The sequence below is a fragment of the Camellia sinensis genome, chromosome 6, assembly GCF_055761805.1.
Source record: "Camellia sinensis isolate YWXY chromosome 6, ASM5576180v1, whole genome shotgun sequence".
In the NCBI taxonomy this organism is placed as follows: Eukaryota; Viridiplantae; Streptophyta; class Magnoliopsida; order Ericales; family Theaceae; genus Camellia; species Camellia sinensis.
Window position 1 is genome coordinate 145,867,695 of NC_138966.1, and position 20,260 is coordinate 145,887,954.

Below are 20,260 nucleotides of genomic sequence, written 5' to 3' on the forward strand. Positions count from 1 at the left end.
AAATACCACACAGGGCCCCGCTAATGTTGGGTTTGGATTTGTCTGTTAACCCGACCCAAGTCCCTAACTACGAGGAAGAAGAAGGATTACAGAGAGAGTCCGACCGAGAGACGAGGGTTTCAAAATAATCTTCATCGAAATCCAGAGCTGGAAATGCCTAAACCTCGTTTAGCTCTCATCTTCCTTCTATTGCATCTGTTAATCCTTCATCTCACATCTCCAATTTCAGCAATCAGGTAATGCTTCCCCGTTTGGTTTCCTAGAAAATTGTCGAAATTTTCGAATCAAACATTTTATTTTTTGGTATTCTTGGAAATGTTGTTGACCCATAATGAGTTCTGAGAAGTATCGACATGTAATGTGTTTAAATCAATAGTTTTCTGCAAGAATTCATATGGCCAATATTTAATTTTTGTAAGACTTTGCCTGGTTTAGTAATTGGTGTTTGATGTGGATGTGAAAAATTTATAAAGTTCGTGTATTTGATTAGATTATTCGTTTCGCAGTACGCTTTTGAAGCTATAATTGTCGAATTTTTGAAGTAAATCCCATAAAGGGTGTTGAGATCTATCTGTATTTTGGTTGTGCTAAATCATGCCTTATTTTTCATTAATTGGAATGTAACATTTAAGAAGACCAGTTGGGTCCAATGACCAGCATATTTCATCGTCCAATCTTGAAAACAAACAAACTTCATAAATGTCAAGAAAGGAACACACACACACACACACACACACATATATACTAGCAGTGAGTACGTAATTTAGCAGTGGAGACGATGAAGAATATAAACCTTTTATGAAAACAACGTGACAAAAAATGCGTCTATAACCATGTCCAGTCTTTCCTTTAAACAATAGAAAATATTTATAGACTATCCCAAGTGATTTAATTTCCCGACTGAAGTCAAAGTTCTGAAAGGGCCATCGGGATAATGAGCGGAGACACATAAAATTTTGGTAGTCACGATGATTAGTGGTGAAACAAGTTGGCACAACTTCAAAGTATATGGTGATGCATGAGACTATTTTCAGATTCGTAAATTGGAACTTTTCCAATTTATTAGATTACAATGTCATAGATGGTGTTCTATGTATGTAAAAATACATTAAACCTAATTACTTTCCTTATTTGTGTACACAACAAAATGTCAAGAGCTCCATAGGTACATGACTAAGGGTACGGGAAAAACGATACCCAATGTATTTGCAGGTTAAGGCAAGCATCAAATAATTTATCGAGTAATTTCTTTAATATCTTTGTCTATTATGTTTATATATTGGATGGAATGAAATTCTCATATCGGACAAGCTATGTAACACTGACACTTTATTTTACCCTAAGGGAGGAGTAAAACACTGACACTTTATTTTACCCTAAGGGAGGAGTAAAATAAGCATTTTCAAATGTTCACCAGAGCCACATCTTAAGAATTGTTTATTTGGAGAAGATAACTATTAAATGAATTCTCGCATATGAGATATGTGTAGGCTTGGACGGGCCCAACCTGAGCAACATGAGCTGACCCAATAAAATTTGAGGGTTAAGCAATTTATTGGGATTTTTATGAGCAATTTCTTTCTTTTGTGATTTTGTTAGGTTCTTTAGATTGTGCATTTATGAACTAATTTATATATAGGTTAAAACATGTTACAATTAGCCTAAAAGATTTACTTGTAGACTTCTAGGCCAACAAAGGTCCCAAAAAATCAAGCTTAATAGCACAAAGCCCAATTTTTTGTGAGCAAACTGAGCCTAACCTGAATGGAATTTATTGAGTTTGGGCTAGGCTTCGGCTTAATGTCTGGGGCTCGCAAGTCATGCCTAGCTAATGTTGAGCACTATTTGGGTTGGGCTTGGGCAGGTCTAGTTCGCCCAACTTGCACCAGTAGATTTGTGGCCTTTTTTTAAAATATATTTTTTTATTTTTATAAGTGGATAAGGACTCAATACTTGGTTTGTTAAAATCTTTATGTGGTTATGCTCTTTGGTGTTTACCATTTATGCTAGGTGATATTGTCAAATAAAAGTTAACTATTTCTTTAGGTCTCTGTTATCAGAATCTTATGATTCGTGATTTGATTCACGATTTGATTCACAATTTTAGCAAAATCGATACAAATCCATGGATGATCTATTTTGAAGTGAATCTTTTATGAATTGCATGATTCATTATCGATTCATGATTTGATTCACTTTTTACAATTCATGCAATTTTTGAAATTATCATGACCGACATATTTCGATTATTTTTCTCTCTCTATTTTTTAGTTAAAATGACATAATACAACATCTAATAGTGTTTAGTACAAAAATAACTAACATATATACATGATTTGTTATTTTGGAGATCATAGAGTTTTCAATAGGATCAAATCAAATTGAGCTAGACCCAATATTCTTTTAACCCTTTCTTCTCATTGTTTTCTTTAAAAGAAATCATAGTGTATCTTTTAAGGTTAAAGTAACTTGCAATATGAATTATATTGTTATTTTATTGAAATAAATATACTTCAATATTACATGGGTGAGGTAATATTGAAGTAGAAAATAAGGATGTATGCTTATGAATATGAACATTAGTGTTAAGTTATTGTTATTTGAAAATTGAGAGTTTGTCTTTGTTTACTTTTTATTATTTATTTATTTATTTTTATTAAGACTTAGAAAATATGAGGAAGAAGAACTCCGAAAATATGAGGAAGAAGGAATATATTTCTGTTATATTCAAAACTTCTTATCTTACAAGACCAAATGACACTCCTTATATAGGAGATATTACAAACATCATTATAACCCATTATATGCCACTTACATATTATATACTACCACCAACACCACTATCATATTATATACATGCCACTATCTACCACCAACACCACTATCATATTCTATACATGCAACTATCTACTACCAACACCACTATCATATTATATACATGCCACTATCTGTAAAAATTTATGTATTATTGATTGATATATTGATTAATTATCTGTCTATTACAAATGGTTCCTTATATAGATGTAGGTGTAGTGGATGGTGGTGGTAGGTGAGTGTAGTAGGTGAGTGTGTGGTAGGTGATGGTAAGTGTGTGGTAGGTGATGGTAAATTTTAACAGCCCCCCGCAAACTCAAGGAGGATAGGAACTAACCAACTTGAGTTTGGGGAGAGTTACAAAACCAGAAAATACATAAAAATAAAAGAAGATAGGAGACACTGTATGGTCGTGTCAGACCGATGTAGAAGACAGTTTATGGGGTCATGTCGGACCGTTGTAGCAGACAATGTTGTGACAGTTGTTGTGACAGTTTACAGAGTCTTGCTGGACCCTTGTAGAAACTAACCGGAATCAATGTCGGGACAGTTTACAGAGTCTTGTCGGACCCATAAAGGAGCTAACCGGAATCAATGTCGGGACAGTTTACAGAGTCTTGTCGGACCCTTGTAGAAACTAACCGGAATCAATGTCGGGACAGTTTACAGAGTCTTGTCGGACCCTTGTAGAAACTAACCGGAATCAATGTCGGGACAGTTTACAGAGTCTTGTCGGACCCCTAAAAAGTCGCACCCTCAAAAGGTGTGCCCAATCTATCAAAAGGCGTGCCCAATCTATCAAAAGGCGTGCCCAATCCATAAAAAGGCGTGCCATCAAAAGGCGAGCCCAAGTCATAAAAAGGTGTGCCGGACATGATGGCGAGGCACGTGGGCGCCTTGGCTTGCGCGCCCGTTTTGTCTTCTGGTGGCAAGAGGCGCGCGATGCGCGTGGCTGCCTCGGCTATTTAACCAAGACGGAGGCTGAGGCAGAGGCAAAAGGCTGAGACAAAAAAACTGCGAAAATCCTTTGAAAAAACTCTTCCGTTTCTGAGAGAGAGACTCTGTAACACTTGCCCAGAAAATGGCTTCGTCGTCCCGTGGGCTGCTCACTCTCTTTCCCGACCTCAACGAGTGAACAAGAGAGACAACTGGTGCGGTGGCACTGGAACCTCAACCAAGCGCCCCGGAGTTTACTCCGTTGAACTTTCCGATGCGGTCTGTGGAGCAAAGAATGGCAGTGCAGTCGGATGTGGAGGCCAATCAGTATACTTTGAAGTCATGTGTGGAAAGCATGACGGCGGTCACAAACTTGTCGCACCGGCTGCAGAGTAGGACAAATGAGGTGCAGCAGTTAAATTCCCAGCTGGCTCTGCTCCAACGCATGTATAAGGATGCGCGAGCAGAGATAAGTGTGCTAAAGGCAGAAAACAAGAAACTGAAGCGGAAGGCCACCGTGATGTTTCGATTTGGAGGTCCGCCATATGCTGCAGTGGAGGAGCAGGGAGTAGTGATCGTGCCCAGTGGAGTGGGAAACACGGAGGCAACACCGTCAAGGGCCGCCCAGGACGGAGGCAAGAAGAAGAGACCGGCGGCAGAGTAGAGAAGAAAAAGCTTGCCTGTAGAGGTGGTTGTTTTGGGTGTTTTGTTTTGGTTGTTTTTTTTTTTTTTTTTTTTTTTTTTTTTTTTTTTTTTGTGTGTGTGTGTGTAAAATGCTGATCGGGGTTGATCCCCGGCATGAAGAAATGATAAGATTGTAAAATGTTGTTGTTGTTGTTGTTTTTTTTTTTATTTTTTTTTATTTTTTTTTTATTTTTTTTAAAGAAAATGAAATAAAACAAGGGATAAAGTAAATAGATAAAAAATATTGGTAGATGGATTATATGAAAAACATCAATGTGGGAAATGAAATAAAATAAAATAAAGAGTTAAAAAAGCAGAGGTGGGGGAATCTGTGGGCTCGTATGTGGAGGTAAATAATAATAATAAAAAATATGTAGATATATAGATAGAAAATAAAAGAAAGTGGAAGAGAATAGAAACACGCTGAAAAAGGTGGAGCAAAATAAATATATATAGATATGGATATAGATAAAGTAAAAGAAAGCAATTTATATATAGGTATATGTGTACAGATTAACATATAGAGAGAATATATGATGATGAGGTTTTGGATGGAAAAAAATGATAAAATATTTTAAGAGATAGTGGGTGGTGGAAAAATATGGAAAGAGTTCTGTAATTGCATTGATCGAAAGATTCCACGACCCTTTAGCTGGTAAAGTCATGATTCTGCAGTGGTGCACGTGCCACCTCTGAGTTTGAATAGGAGCTTGGCTTTAGAGACTCCATACTCGAAGCGATACAAGGATCCATTAGCAAGGAAACAGTCCAAGCAAGAGAGCACCACCCCACTGTTAGGATGTCGAAATCCACAGTTAGGAAAAATTTGGACAGGCTGATAATGGGTTCGAAGTTGAAGCAATGGGTTCGAGTCCATCGCTCGGCGTTGTACCAGTCTCTGCAAAGGAGAGATATTGAGCTTCGATCTTTGTGGGACTTCAAAAGAGAGAAAACTCCTTCGAGACCTTCGTCTGGAAATGGCGAAAACGAGTCGACTCGGACGAGTCCTTCATCCTCTCTGATCCATGTCAGCTCCAAGCTCTTCAACTGCTGTGAATGCTCCCATGGTCCCTGCTGAGGTTCTTTCTGAGTTGGCTCCTTATGTTCTGCTAGCAGAGAAGCTTGGTAGGCTTGCTGTACAGTTGGTGACGGGAGGGAAAGGAGTTAAATCCGTGAAGGTGGTTTATGGATCAGCTTGAGATCCTGATGACTTGGACACCAGGCTTCTTCGTGCCATGATCACAAAAGGCATGAAGAAGAGTGAAGGTATATGTAGAAAATTCTAGCGGACTAGGTTGAGGTTCGGCGGGCGGCCAAGGCGAGGTTGCCGCCCGCCGGTGAAACGAAAAATATTAAATTCTTAACCTTGCTCTGATACCATGTAAAAATTTATGTATTATTGATTGATATATTGATTAATTATCTGTCTATTACAAATGGTTCCTTATATAGATGTAGGTCTAGTGGATGGTGGTGGTAGGTGAGTGTAGTAGGTGAGTGTGTGGTAGGTGATGGTAAGTGTGTGGTAGGTGATGGTAAATTTTAACACTATCTACCACCAACACCACTATCATATTCTATACATGCCACTATCTTCCACCAACACCACTATCATATTATATACATTAACACAAATTTCCAGCACTTCCCCTCAAGCTGGTTTAAAGATATCTTCCATAGCCAGCTTGCTAGTCAGCTTATCAAATCGCTTCTTGTGTAGTCCCTTCGTTAGCACATCAGCTAATTGTTCACCTGTTGGAAGGTAGGTCATACAGATTATGCCAGCATTGATTTTCTCCTTGATGAAATGTTTATCCACTTCTATATGTTTTGTGCGATCATGTAGAACTGGATTATGAGCTATAGATATAGCTGCTTTGTTGTCACAATAGACCTTCATAGGTGTCGGGTGAGAAAGATTTAATTCTTCAAGAATTCTTTTAATCCACATTACTTCACAGATTCCATGGGCAACAGCTCTGAACTCTGCTTCTGCACTACTTCTAGCTACCACATTCTGTTTTTTACTCCGCCATGTAACTAGGTTCCCACCTACAAAGGAGCAGTAGCCGGATGTTGATCTCCTGTCTGTAACACTTCCTGCCCAGTCTGCATCTGTGTATACTTCAACTTGAAGATGTCCATGTTTCTTGAACAGTAAGCCTCTCCCTGGAGTTCCTTTCAAATATCTTAAGATCTTATAAACGGCCTCAAAGTGCTCTGCCCCTGGTGAGTGCATGAACTGACTTACCATGCTGACTGCAAAGGCAATATCAGGCCGCGTATGAGACAAGTAAATCAATTTCCCTACAAGTCGCTGATATTGTTCCCTCTCTTTGACTTCTTCAGCCTTAGCAGCTTCTAACATCAAGTTAGGCTCGATCGGAGTCTCCACCATCTTACAACCAAGCATACCTGTTTCTCCAAGGAGATCAAGAACATATTTTCTCTGATTAACGAATATACCTTCCTTGGATCTTGCAAATTCCATTCCGAGGAAATACTTGAGGGCTCCCAGATCCTTAATGTGAAATTCTTTTGCGAGTTTCTCTTTGAGGGCTGCTAACTCTGCTTCATCATTACCAGTTAAAATGATGTCATCAACATAAACAATCAAAATTACAATTTTACTGTTTTTTGAATGTTTATAAAATATTGTGTGATCTGCTTGACTCTGCGAGAAGCCACAACTGATAACTGCCTTCCCAAAGCGTTCAAACCACGCTCTTGGTGATTGTTTGAGTCCGTATAATGACTTGTTCAATCTGCATACTCTGTCGCTTCCAAGTCTCTACTCAAATCCCGGCGGTAGGCTCATGAACACCTCCTCTTCAAGATCACCATTGAGAAATGCATTTTTAATGTCAAGTTGATGTAGAGGCCAATCTGAATTTACTGCAAGAGATAACAGTACTCTGATGGAATTTATTTTAGCAACAGGAGCAAACGTCTCCTGATAGTCGATCCCATAAGTTTGAGTGAAGCCTTTAGCCACCAGTCTCGCCTTGTATCTCTCAACGCTTCCATCTGCGTTACATTTTATCGTAAACAACCATTTACACCCAACTGTTTTCTTGTCTTTGGGTAGATCAACTATCTCCCAAGTACCACTTCTCCTTAAAGCATTCATCTCCTCCATGACTGCTAATTTCCAATTCGGATCATCCAATGCTTCCTGTATATTCCTTGGAACAAACAAGTGTGAAATCCTAGATGTGAAAGCTCTATGATTTTTAGACAGTCTTTGATAGGAGAGGTAATTTGCAATAGGATGTTTAATGCAATTTCGGACACCTTTCCTAATTGCTATAGGAACATCAAGGTCGGAAATAGAAGGAATAGGATTACCTAAAATTTCGATGCCAGAACTCGGGTGGACATTCGGGTCATTAGGATGGACATTCGGGTCATTATTCCTCAGATGAAATCGCTTCCTAGTATAAACCTGAAGCTCAGGATTTAGATCATTTTGTAGTACTTCTCCCCCTAAACAAGAATCTTCTTGATTAGGCACCATAGAACTTGGTTCTCCTAAGTGATCATTATCAGACAGATGTGGTTTTTGTGTAGGATAAATGACATTGGGGAGCGGGATAGAAATATTCCAAAAACGGTCTTCTACTCCACTTGTCTCCCCCTGAAGAGAAGTGTTGGGGAAATAGGATTTTGTTTCCACAAATGACACATCCATACTCACATGAAATTTCTTGGTTTGAGGATCGAAACACTTATACCCCTTTTTGTTTGAGGAATAACCCAAAAAAACACATTTTATAGCACGGGGGTCAAGTTTTGAACGAAATTGACTGGGAACATGAACATAGGCAGTACATCCAAAAACTTTGGCGGGTAAATCAGAAAACAACCTCGTGTCAGGAAAAATTTTTTTGAGACAATCAAAAAGTGTTTTGTATGTTAACACCTTTGTAGGCATCCTGTTTATCAAATAAGAGGCTGTTAAAATTGCTTCACCCCATAAATATTTAGGAACATGCATGTAAAACATTATAGCACGTGCTACTTCAAGTAGATGTTTATTTTTTCGTTCTGCAATGCCATTTTGTTGAGGGGTATCCCGACATGTAGATTGATGAAAAATTCTTTTTTTTTTTTCAAAAATTCACCCAACTGCTCATTGAAATATTCTGTTCCATTATCAGAATGTAAAATACCAATTTTGGTTTGAAATTGGTTTTCAATCATATTGTAAAAATTTGTGAATAAATTTTTCACGTCAGATTTTTTATTCATCAAATAAATTCAAGATAAGCGGGTATGGTCATCAATAAATGTAACAAACCATCTTTTACCAGAAAGAGTAGTGATTTTAGAAGGGCCCCAAACATCACTATGAATCAAATAAAAAGGTTTGGAAGCCTGGTAAGGTTTTGGCAAATAAGTAGAGCGATGAAATTTTGCAAAAATGCAATTTTCACAATGAAAAGAAGAACAATCAATCCCTTTAAATAATTCTGGAAATAAATGTTTCAGATAAAAAAAACTAGGATGTCCTAGCCTATAGTGCCATAGCATTATTTTTTCTCGAACAGAGATTGAACTAGTACTATTAAAGCTCTGGGCTTTTTTATTACTAACAGGTACTTCATCAAAGTAGTAAAGACCTTCAAGCATCCTAGCATGCCCAATCATCATCCCCGAGTTCTGGTCCTGAAATTCACAATGGGATTCAAAAAATGTAACACAACAATTAGAATCCTTAGATAGTTTACTGACAGACAAAAGGTTACAGGCTAAGTTGGGGACGTGAAGAACAACATTGAGATTAATTTTCTCAGTTAGTTTAATAAATCATTTTCCTGCAATAGGTGAAAAACTACCATCGGCTATTCTGATTTTGTCATGACCAGAACAAGGGAAATAGGTACTAAATAAATGGGAAAAACTAGTCATGTGATCGGAGGCACCGGAATCTATGATCCACGGAGAGAAGTTTAGGCAAGAGAAGGCTTTGGGATTTCTACTTGTTTGTGCCAACAAAACACTAGGAGTACCGGATGAGGAGTTGGATTTTATCAGCTTTAAGAGTTGATCAATCTGCTCTTTGTTGAAGGGACTTGAATCGGCTTCATTAGCGGTAGGAAAGCCACGATTCTTCTCTCCTTGTTTGCTGCTTTTCCAGTTGACAGGTTTGCCATGGATCTTCCAACACGTTTCGCGTGTATGGCGAGGCTTGTTGCAAAAATCACACCAGACCCGTGGCTTATCATCAAACCTGCGCTGGTAATTTGCAGCCTTGTTGGCCGCAGCATCGCTAATTAAACCAGAAATTTCAATTGATTCACCGGTACCTTTTTTCTTAAGCATGACGCTCCTTCGGCTCTCTTCCCTTCTGACTTCGGCAAATACTTCGCCAATGGATGGGAGAGGAGGTCTGCCAATAATTCTTCTTCGCACTTCATCGAACTCAATGTTGAGGCCGGCAAGAAACTTGTAAATACGGCTGTCTTCCACAGTTTTCTTGTGGTGGTTGCAGTCGTCAACCGATTTCCATTCGTATGTGTTGAAGATGTCAAGATCCTGCCACAACCTTTTCAACGAATTGAAATATTTGGTGACGGAATCATCTCCTTGACGAATCTCTCCCAACTTCAAAGTTAATTCGAAAACTTGAGATTGATTTCCTAGGTCAGAATACATCTGACTAACATTATCCCACAATTCTTGTGCAGTAGCATAGCACATGTAATTAGAGCTTATATCCTCCTCCATGGAATTGACCAACCATGTCATAACCATGGAGTTTTCAGCGTCCCAACTGTCGAACAGCGGATCATTGACAGCAGGAGCCTTCTTGTCATCAGTGATGTAACCGATCTTTCCTTGCCCACGGATATACATCCGGACAGATTGTGACCAGCGGAGAAAATTATCACCATTTAGGCGGATGGTGGTGATTTGGACAGAGTGAGAGTTGGACGTTTTCACCGGAATGGTAGCGGCAGGGGTTGAAGTGGTTTCGGACGTGACTTCCGACATGGCTATGACGGTTTTAGGGCTGCTGTGTTTTTTGTTGCTCTGATACCAACTTAGAAAATATGAGGAAGAAGAACTCCGAAAATATGAGGAAGAAGAAATATATTTCTGTTATATTCAAAACTTCTTATCTTACAAGACCAAATGACACTCCTTATATAGGAGATATTACAAACATCATTATAACCCATTATATGCCACTTATATATTATATACTACCACAAACACCACTATCATATTATATACATGCCACTATCTACCACCAACATCACTATCATATTCTATACATGCCACTATCTACCACCAACACCACTATCATATTATATACATGCCACTATCTACCACCAACACCACTATCATATTCTATACATGCCACTATCTACCACCAACACCACTATCATATTATATACATTAACACAAATTTCCAGCATTAAGAATGGTTGATAAACAATATCTAAAAAAAAAAGAAAATGTGTGATGGTGATCTTACATGGGAACATGTATTAACTTCTTACCTATTAGACCATGTGATCATCATTCAAGACAACATTTTCATTGATTTAAGTCTAAATATTTTATATTTATAAGATATATTTAACATCCAAGTGTGTGTTAATATATTTTTCAAAGTAATTTAAAAAAAGTGATCGAATCTTTACAATTCATGATTCGATTCGATTCGATTCGCGATTTAGTACAAGGCTATTTCAATTCACGATTTGACAACTATGTTTTAGATACAAAAATGTTTTTTACTTCACTTTTATGGAGTTATGTGTTTGAAATATTTGCATATTGTTGATCTTTTCTTTTGGGATACTGAAAGCTTTTTTATTTTATTTTATCCTTTTGCACTTTCCCCGTTCTGTTCGTATTTTTTATTTGTTTAACTTCTGCGTTATAGGAAGGATGCAAGTCTTCAAGGCAAACACATTTGTAGAACTACAGTTCAAGGAAGATACTTGCTCTCTGATGACAATGGTATGCTTTTTGCTCTCCCATGTTATAGTTTGTGTTGCTTTCTGTCATGCTTACTGGTATTTGTACCTTTATAAATTATAATAGTTAGATATTATGTGAGTCTTTACAAACAAAATGTTAACATTAGTTGCCCTTGGTGGATTGCTATTTGAACAAGGAAGCTGATTTTGTTTGGCTGTTTAACATAGTGGAACTGAATGGAGTTTACTTATGAATGGCAACTTTGTATACTTGAGGGATAGAGAAGTATAGGAGGATCAAAGAACAAGAAGACAGGGAAGGGGAAGAAAAATGAAGAACAAAAATTACTTTCATTTCTGAATTTTTGATTTATTGTTTATTAGGATTTAAATATTATAATGCATTTCAAAGTTAAGAACTTTACATTACATTGTTACATGTCATTGTTGCACATCTCATGACAGTTGTTTTAAATTTTAGGCCATGTATGTGATGCACTATCAGTGGATCCAGAGTCTCGTTGCTGCCCTGGAAAAGGAGAGCAATTTGCTTGTCAGTGAGTTATCTTTGATTTGGTATTTTGAAATGTTACTTTGAGTGGAATTCTTCCAGACAGATTGACAACATTATTTCTTCTTGCTTGCAGTGGATGCAACCTTGCTTCGCAGTGCTGCAACTCATACGAATTTTGTGTTTCATGCTGCCAGAACCCTGCAAAAGTATAGTGTCAAAAGTGAATTTAATTAGCTTTCTGCTGCTGCTGCTACTGCAACTTGTGAAATACGTCTGCTAACCCTATTTGGTTGCGTTTTCAAAATATGTTTCTGTTGTTGTTATCACCCCCCCCCCCCCCCAAAAAAAAAAAAAAAAAACGATAAACTAGATTTTAAAAAAAAAAATTTAAAAAATCCTCATCATTTTCGTGTGGTTTTCTCTTTTTTGGGGCAAAAGTAATTAATTATTATTTTTTTTGGCTGTTTATTTTCATCAAACATTTCTATTTTTTGGAAGGAAAAAAAAAATCTGAAAACTCAACCAAACAGGGTACTATTATTATTACTATTTGAAATTATTGATAACGTCTGCAAAAATGGATGCTGATGTAAGTTGTTGACGCGCATGTTAGTGGTTGGGTAGCTTTGTCTATAAATAGGCCATTAGTTGATTGATAACCAACTTCTGATTTCAGAGCAAAGCTCTTGTATTCCCAATTGGGAGATTCTCTTTCTAGAAATTCGTCTTCTTTTGATCTTTGATGCTATAAATGTCACTGCCTTTTCACCATGAAATTCTTTCGACAGACGCAGAAGGAATTAGCGCTGAAGGTGAAGATATCTAAGCCAGCAACTGCAGGTGAAATTCTACTCATTTTGAGGAGGATAGGAGTTTTGGGTGTGTTGCATATACATATATACATGTACTGATAAGATTTTGGTATTCAATATTTGGGATAGCTACCACTTGATAGATCCTGTTTAGGAGAATACTTGAGGTCAACTATCAACCAGATTAAATTGTTTCTGTTCTCTGGTCTGACCAGTGAATACGTAACAGTTCTGCAAGTGATATGGAAAAAAACTGGGACGAAAATGTGGATGTTTTGTTGTTATGGTTAGGCCTGACATGATTTATATTTTCCCTCCTCATTTTATAAAATTTTGCAAGGATGATGAATTTCCATCGTTCTTTTGGCAGGGACCTATTTGAGTGTTTTTGATTTCTGCTCTGGAAGATGTCGCCATAATTCTGAAAGTGTGGTACGTAGTGATCTGTAGGTTCCAGTTCCTGCTGTTTCTGTTTCAAGTTGCTTATTATCTTTATTCAACTTGTAGTGTATGCCATGGAAGTCATACTTTAAATTATTTAATGTATTTATTTATTAGCATTTTTCGATGCTGTTGGACAGTGATGTGGAAGTTAGGATTGGTTTTGCACTGTAGATGTGAGTTATAGACTTCTAACGAGACACTTTATTATTGCAGGATGAATATGCCATGTAACAGGAAAAAAGGTTATCATAAGTTTTTGCTTTCCTGTGAAAATTCCATTTCTTTACTCATCATAAGTTTTTGCTTCCCCTTAGCACATCATTTAAGTCTAAGTATGCTGCAACTTTAAATTGAAATAATAGGGAATAACTAGCCTTATTATGGCTCATTTGATATAGTTTATTTGGATGATTTAATCGGTTTTTAATTAAATTAGCTTAAGTTAATAAGTTTCTATATATACAATTATATCAGACAAATAATCTAAACGAAATGAGAAGCTAGTTTTTTAAACTGCTGATGAAATTAATGGGGTTTACCCTCTATATATTTGTGGCCACCAGCTTAAAATGTTTCTTATGTCCTCAACACATCGTGAAAACAGGGAAGGGGCGGGGGTGATCGATTGCTCTTTCTTTTAAAAATTGGATGATTACTAGAGATGAAGAAAGAGTACAAGGGGAAGAGATTTTCCCATTATAAAGAACTACTTTCGACAGATGATCCTAGTGAAGTCCTCCAACATAAAAGCAGTAATCTTGGAGAGCTAAAGGCCTCTAATTTCATCAGTCTTGGATTCCAATCTGTGAGAGAGAATCAGTTTGTGTCTCAGGAGGCTGGATTAGTTTAAATCATAACCCCTTAGTGATTTTCTTTTTTTTTATTTTTTATAATCATCTTGTGCTATGACTGTCATAATCTTTATGACTGTCATAATCTCAAGGATGGGTTTGTAGAAAATGGGATGGGTTTGTAGAAAATGGCAAGGATATATATGACTGTCATAATCTTTCAAGATTTGTGTTGCACCTGATTGACCTGGATTACGCCTGGAGCAGCCATAGATGTTAATCTTAACTCAACTTTCTAGTGGAGGAGACCAAGGGTGGGACGGAATTTTCATTTCTTATATGGAAAGGAGAAACCCGTTCCCTTCACAGATACTGTGGGTAGTTTCCTTGTCTGTTTCGCTAAAGTTTAGTGCATTTATCCACTAAGAGAAGATGCCTTATCCTAAAACAAATGGCCTTCTTCTCAAAATTTAGATGTACCGAACCGAACCGAATTAAGCCTTGTTTCCCACTTAGGTGGGGTCAACTATATGAATCATTTTCACAATTCCACTGTCATGGGCAAGGTTGTGAATCTCGCTTTGTATGGGGCCGTACCGGCCATACATTCTGTTTAAGAAAAAAAAAAAAAGAAGTACCATGAACACCCAATTTCATCTTGTCTACTTTTCTGGCTTGTCTTGGGCAATTCGTGATGTACAAGGATGTTTTGTTCTGTTTCATATTATATCAGTTTTCTGCTTGTATATCGAAAGCAGGGGCAAGTAATGAAGATTGAGTGCTCTAACTGACATATGGACCTGTAGCTTTTTACTCAGTTGAATTAGATACTGATGAACTTATGAAGATCATGAGTAAGCATGGGTGATGCAGAGTATAAGAGCTCAAGGAAGGCTAAATTCAAAGAAGCAATGATATTTGGACATTGGCATGATTTCATAGAGAAACTGATAGGAATTTTATATAATTATGTTTGTAGTATTATTTTATGATTATTTGTATGTTTTGTAGGATTTTTAGGTCAAGGGTATTTTGGTAATTTTCATTATTGTTGTCATGGGCTGTAGGGGTCGCCCATGGGTCGTCTTGTGGATAAAGTTATTTGATTGGATTTTATTTATGTTTCTTATTTAGAAGTCAAATATATTATAATAGTTTTCTTTTTTGATTATAATTGGTTTAGTTTAGGAAGTCTCCTAATTCTATATAAAGTCATGTAATGCTTATAATTCAATAGAGTTGATATTTTAGAGAATTTTTCAGAGCTTTTGAAGCTTCTTATGGATTGTGTGATGAAACCCTAACCCTAGGTGTGATGCCTATGGGATTCTAAGAGTGATTCCTAAATCTATCTTCTTCTTTTCTTTTTCTTTTTTTCTTTCTTTCTTCAATTCCTGCAGCCTGTTCGCAGCACCCTAAACAGTGTAAAATCAGCCCCAAAAGCCTACTGTTGTGGCTGTCCTTAATCGTCCTACATCAGTTTTGGTATCAGAGCTTAAGGTTTCGCCAGAGCTTAGGGTTTCGCCACTATGTTCTTACAAAGTGGGAGATCCTATGTGCCACAGTATGTTATACCCCATAACAAAGAAGTTCCAGATTTTGAAGTAAGGATGATCCTGTGGTGTTCTCTAATTCGCTTGTTTCAATTGAGGAATATTTTGATTGCTATGATTGGACGGATGATCGAAAAGCGAGATTTGTCAAGATGAAACTTGTAGGTTTGGCACAACTTTGGTGGTATCGTGTTGAAGAAGATATAAGAAGATTGGAATTGCCACCAATAAACACATGGCAAGAGATGAAAGCTAAGCTGCAAGAGATGAAAGCTAAGCTTCAAATAATCTTGTTGAGTCATGTGAGCAACTTGTTTATTCAAGACATGGCAACACTTTCTTTGAAGAATATATGCAAAGACTTGAGGCACTTGACACTCAAAATCGAGTTGTGAAAGAATCAGGTCAAAGACTTGCTAGATTTAAACTTGCATTAAGCCCTATTATTAGGCAAGAAGTGTCACATTAGTCAAAATATAACATGGAGTACACACAAGAAGTCGGGCCAAAGTTGAAAGCTAGAGTTAAAGATCAAAAGCTTGTGCAATTAAAGCTACAAGTGAAGGAGAATGATCGAAACCTGCACAAGGTGAAAGATAACCAAATTTTGAAGGATAACGAGGCTCTTACTAATGATCCAAAAGCACCCCAAGAAGATCTAGTTATTACTAGGGTCCAAAGCGAGGAATTGGATGCTATGGAAGCTGTCGGGATTGAAGAATTGAAGCAACCGATTGCTAGTGCTGAGCAAAATATGCCTTTAAAGCATATGTTGGAGTTAGAAGAGGATTGCAAAATTGAATTGCAAAACGACATTTTCGTTGAGAAAAAGATTGAGAATATGGAATCCATGTCTGTTGATGCGAATAGGAGCATTCAAATTTGTTGTAAGCACTATATTACAAAGCCAAAAAAGAATGGAATGGATGATGGGGCAACTCAACACTTTAATCAATTCAAGGGTTCATCTTCTACTTCAATTGATTTCTTCATTCTAGATAAATTTAGCTTTAGAGTTAAAAATATCTTGTTGCTTTCATTGCTACCTCCAATGAAGAAGAAACGATGCTACCAATTTGAAGATTTTAATGTGAATCCATGATGTGAATTCTTATACTCCAACACTATAAAACTCAAGATTGAGTTTTTTCCATCCAAGAGAGAATGATGCAGAGTATAAGAGGCTCAAGAAAAGCTAAATTCAAAGAAGCAATGATATTTGGACATTGGCATGATTTCATAGAGAAACTGATAGGAATTTTGTATAATTATGTTTCTAGTATTGTTTTATGATTATTTTTATGTTTTGTAGGATTTTTAAGTCAAGGGTATTTTGATAATTTTTATTATTGTTGTCATGGGGTCGCTTATGGGTCGTCTTATGGGTCAAGTTATTTAATTGAGTTTTATTTATGTTTCTTAGTTGGTCTTAAATTAGTTTTGGAAGTCAAAGATATTATAGTAGTTTCTTTTTTTGGTTCTAGTTGGTTTAGGAAGTCTCCTAGTCTATAAAACCCTAGGTGTGATGCCTAAGAGATTCTAGAAGTAATTTCTATACCTATTTTCTTCTTCTCCTTTATTTCTTTCTTAAATTTCAGCACTTTCACAGGCCCAGAAAAGCCCTTACAGCGCTGTCCCTATTTGTCCTGCATCATTGGGTTTTATCCTCATATCTCGAGCTTCTCTCCTCTTGCCTTTCAAACCTTTTAGCATCTATTTCTGTTTCTTTGTTTTGTGAAATCCTCATGAAATAGCCACAACTATACTAAATCCTCTTGATTAGTATTGCTATTTATTTTTACTACCTTTTCGAATATTTCAGGTTCATGAAAATGCTTATTTTAGTGATTTCCACCACTGCTTTTCTGTTCCATCAAATTATTCAGGTGAGAATGCACATGTGGCAAAATCTTTTTTTTTTTCCCTTCATATAAACGATTGTTTTCTAACATTATTTTTTATAGTTTGTGCTGAATTTTATGATTCTTGATTCGATTCAATTCATGACTCACAATTAGGATTTTGATGCATGATACAATCCTCGAATTGACAACTATAATACAATACAACAGGGACTACTGATGCACTTGTGGAAGCAAGAATAGCTGGGATTAATGTTATCATTGGAAGGTGAGCTATCTGGGTTATTTTTTTGTTCTCTGATTATTATATTTCCTATCTTCTATTGGTCTTAATTTTTTGTGCTTTGAATCACGTGGGAGAAAGGCAAGGGCAGTCATGCAATTCTGTTTGCAAGTCAAATGGGCAGTCATGTGTTCCGAACAAACTGTCAATGCTTAATCAATGTGAAATGTAAGCTTAATCTTTCATGCATTTTTCTGCATTAGTTTTTTATTTGGTTATGAATATGCTGATTTTATAGCTGACCATGCTTACCGTTCTTTATGGCTATGATTTTTGTTCTAGCTTGTTGGGTTCGATCTACAATTAACTAAACTGAGCAACTTGTGTGAAAACATATGTGTGTTGGTTTTTATATGGTGAATTGGATTTCTTTTTCAATTTTCATATCGTATTTACCTAATCTTGGACAATAATCAAATGCAAATTGTTGTATAATTGCCAAATGTACGCCATTTCTTTGTTTTTATTTGTTTCTCTTTTGCAAAAATACAAAATTGTTAAGCGGCATATGGACGTCCACATGGGAATGTAAGTATTCTATCTGTTTCATATAGCATTCTAGATTATTTATGTTTCTTGTAATATTTAGAAGGATTCTCCATTTATACATTTAACCAAAAAAAAAAAAACTTTTTTGGGATCATTTATGCAATTATCATGAAATAACATTTCAGTTCTGTTGTTATTTGTGGTGATTTCTTCATCTCTTGTGATGATGGGGGTGGGTGTTATCAGATGCTTTGAAAGAACCTTCCTATTTCTTTAATTGATCTAAAATTTCAATTATTTTCTTAAATGGATGAAATCCGTTGGAACAAATGTATCCTTGGGGTGTGGACAATTCATTCGTGAACAATGATGAACATATATCAATGTAGCTTACATTGAGAACTTTTATGTCCATTCCCACGCCTGCTGCTTTTTCCTGCAGTGTTGTTTCTTTGATATGTCTGCAAAATTTTAGCTTGCTTGGTTCTATTTTTTCAAAAACACTTTTCAGAAAATTCTACTTTCTTATTTTCCATGTTTTTTTGTTTTTACTGAATTTTTTAAATATTTTAAGCAATTTTTTTACTTTTTAGATACACCTAACATAAATACACCTAAAAAGTAAAAAAATTGTAAAAAAAAACTTTTAAAAATTCACTAAATACCAAAAATACAAAAAAAAAATACAAGAATTCAGTACATTTTTTGTATTTCTATGTATTTATTAACTTTTTAAAATATTTTTTCACAAATTTTTTACTTTTTAGATACATCTAAGTAAGATGCATCTAAAAAAGTAAAAAAAAATTTTAAAATTTTAAAAATATTCATTAAAAACAAAAAAAACACGAAAACCAAAAAACTCAGTTTTCAAAAAACTTAATTCAGAAAACTCAGACCAAACACACTGTTATTATTGTTGTTATTTTTCTTGTTTTTGTTTCTTATCTTTATATGTTATTCTTGTTGCAAATAGTATGCAGAAATATATGAGCTGCAAAGGAGCATGTTTGGCAAGCATTGGAGCAGACCAACCTGCTGAAGTTGTCGATGATGCGCCTAAAGATCTGGTACTTGTGCTCTTTTTGCAATTGAGTTTTGTAATTAAGCATACCATTTCCAAAATTGTCATATAATATAAATGATAATACCAGCCTTATTATGTCATACGTGTGAATTCTAATTGATTTCTTTTAAAATTTGCAAATTGATAAAGCTGTTTTAGAATTTTCTTTGACTGTAGAATCGGGTTATACACAATGATTTTAGATTTGGCTATACTATAATTCTAAATTCTGTTTTCCCATTACAATTGGATACAATCGTAATATGGTTATATTGAGTTTAAGAAATATTTTTCATGGAAAAAAAATAAAAAATCTGGATAACTAGTGAGAAGCCCATGAGTGTATCACAAAACAAGAAAATTAAAATAATTATGTATGTGAGATTAAACCTGAATGAATTATTATTTGCCTATTTGTCTCCAGAATCCAGGAGCGTGCTTGTACACTCGAACACAATCAATGCTTTCTTGTGATGGTTCGCATCGGCATACAAGGAGGCTTTGCCCCTGTGCATAGTTTCATAATTTGGTAAGTTTTCTCTTGTACACGCCTCCAACATCAGTTCTGGGAATGGTCTATTTCAATTATTGTGGTAAAAAATGGTGAAATCCCATTACTCAATAAAGAAGGCATACAAGAATCCATGACAGAGTCTTTGCACCTTACTGATATGCAGGTTGCACCACTAAAGCTACAAACTCGAGAGAGGTGGAGCTTTTCAAAACCATATCGGCTCTTTGTTGTAGAAGAGCTATTGAAGCGGGTTTGAAATTGAGGCAGATATTTATATAGTGCTTGTATCTATATTATTAATTCATTTTTAAAAGAGAAAATGCAGCCCAAGGGTATATGCACTTGTCACTACAGAAGAGTCTGTAGCATAGAAGAGAAAGTTAACAGCCTGTAGAACTATCTTGAATGCAATAAAATGGTTTAAAGTACAACATGAATAAATTGTTGGAGAATGACCCTAGCTGTTTTTTAAAAAATGGCTTGAATTGATCTTTTATGTGGTTCTTGTGTCTATTTCTTCCAAGGTGGATATTATCACGTATATGCCAACTTTAATATTTGTC

At 36.1% G+C, this 20,260-nt stretch overlaps 1 protein-coding gene across 1 annotated transcript; it reads left to right on the forward strand.

Moving 5' to 3' along the window:
- Positions 1–16: 16 nt before the first annotated feature.
- On the forward strand, positions 17–20,017 carry LOC114267088 (glycosyltransferase family protein). Its single transcript, XM_082875025.1, has 12 exons — positions 17–236; positions 11,333–11,409; positions 11,851–11,926; positions 12,017–12,089; positions 12,672–12,723; positions 13,066–13,127; positions 17,306–17,369; positions 17,556–17,613; positions 17,710–17,796; positions 19,094–19,187; positions 19,608–19,712; positions 19,861–20,017. The coding sequence occupies exons 1-11, from the start codon at positions 154–156 to the stop codon at positions 19,698–19,700; spliced, it is 819 nt and encodes a 272-aa protein (XP_082731151.1). The 5' UTR covers positions 17–153; the 3' UTR covers positions 19,701–19,712; positions 19,861–20,017.
- Positions 20,018–20,260: the final 243 nt, after the last annotated feature.

Excerpts from the sequence above, each read along its gene's own strand:
- LOC114267088 (XM_082875025.1), top strand. The coding sequence starts at position 154 with ATGCCTAAACCTCGTTTAGCTCTCATCTTCCTTCTATTGCATCTGTTA. Across the intron at positions 12,724-13,065 it reads ATCTAAGCCAGCAACTGCAG|GGACCTATTTGAGTGTTTTT; the intron begins GTGAAATTCTAC and ends TTCTTTTGGCAG. Across the intron at positions 17,797-19,093 it reads ATGCTTAATCAATGTGAAAT|TATGCAGAAATATATGAGCT; the intron begins GTAAGCTTAATC and ends TGTTGCAAATAG.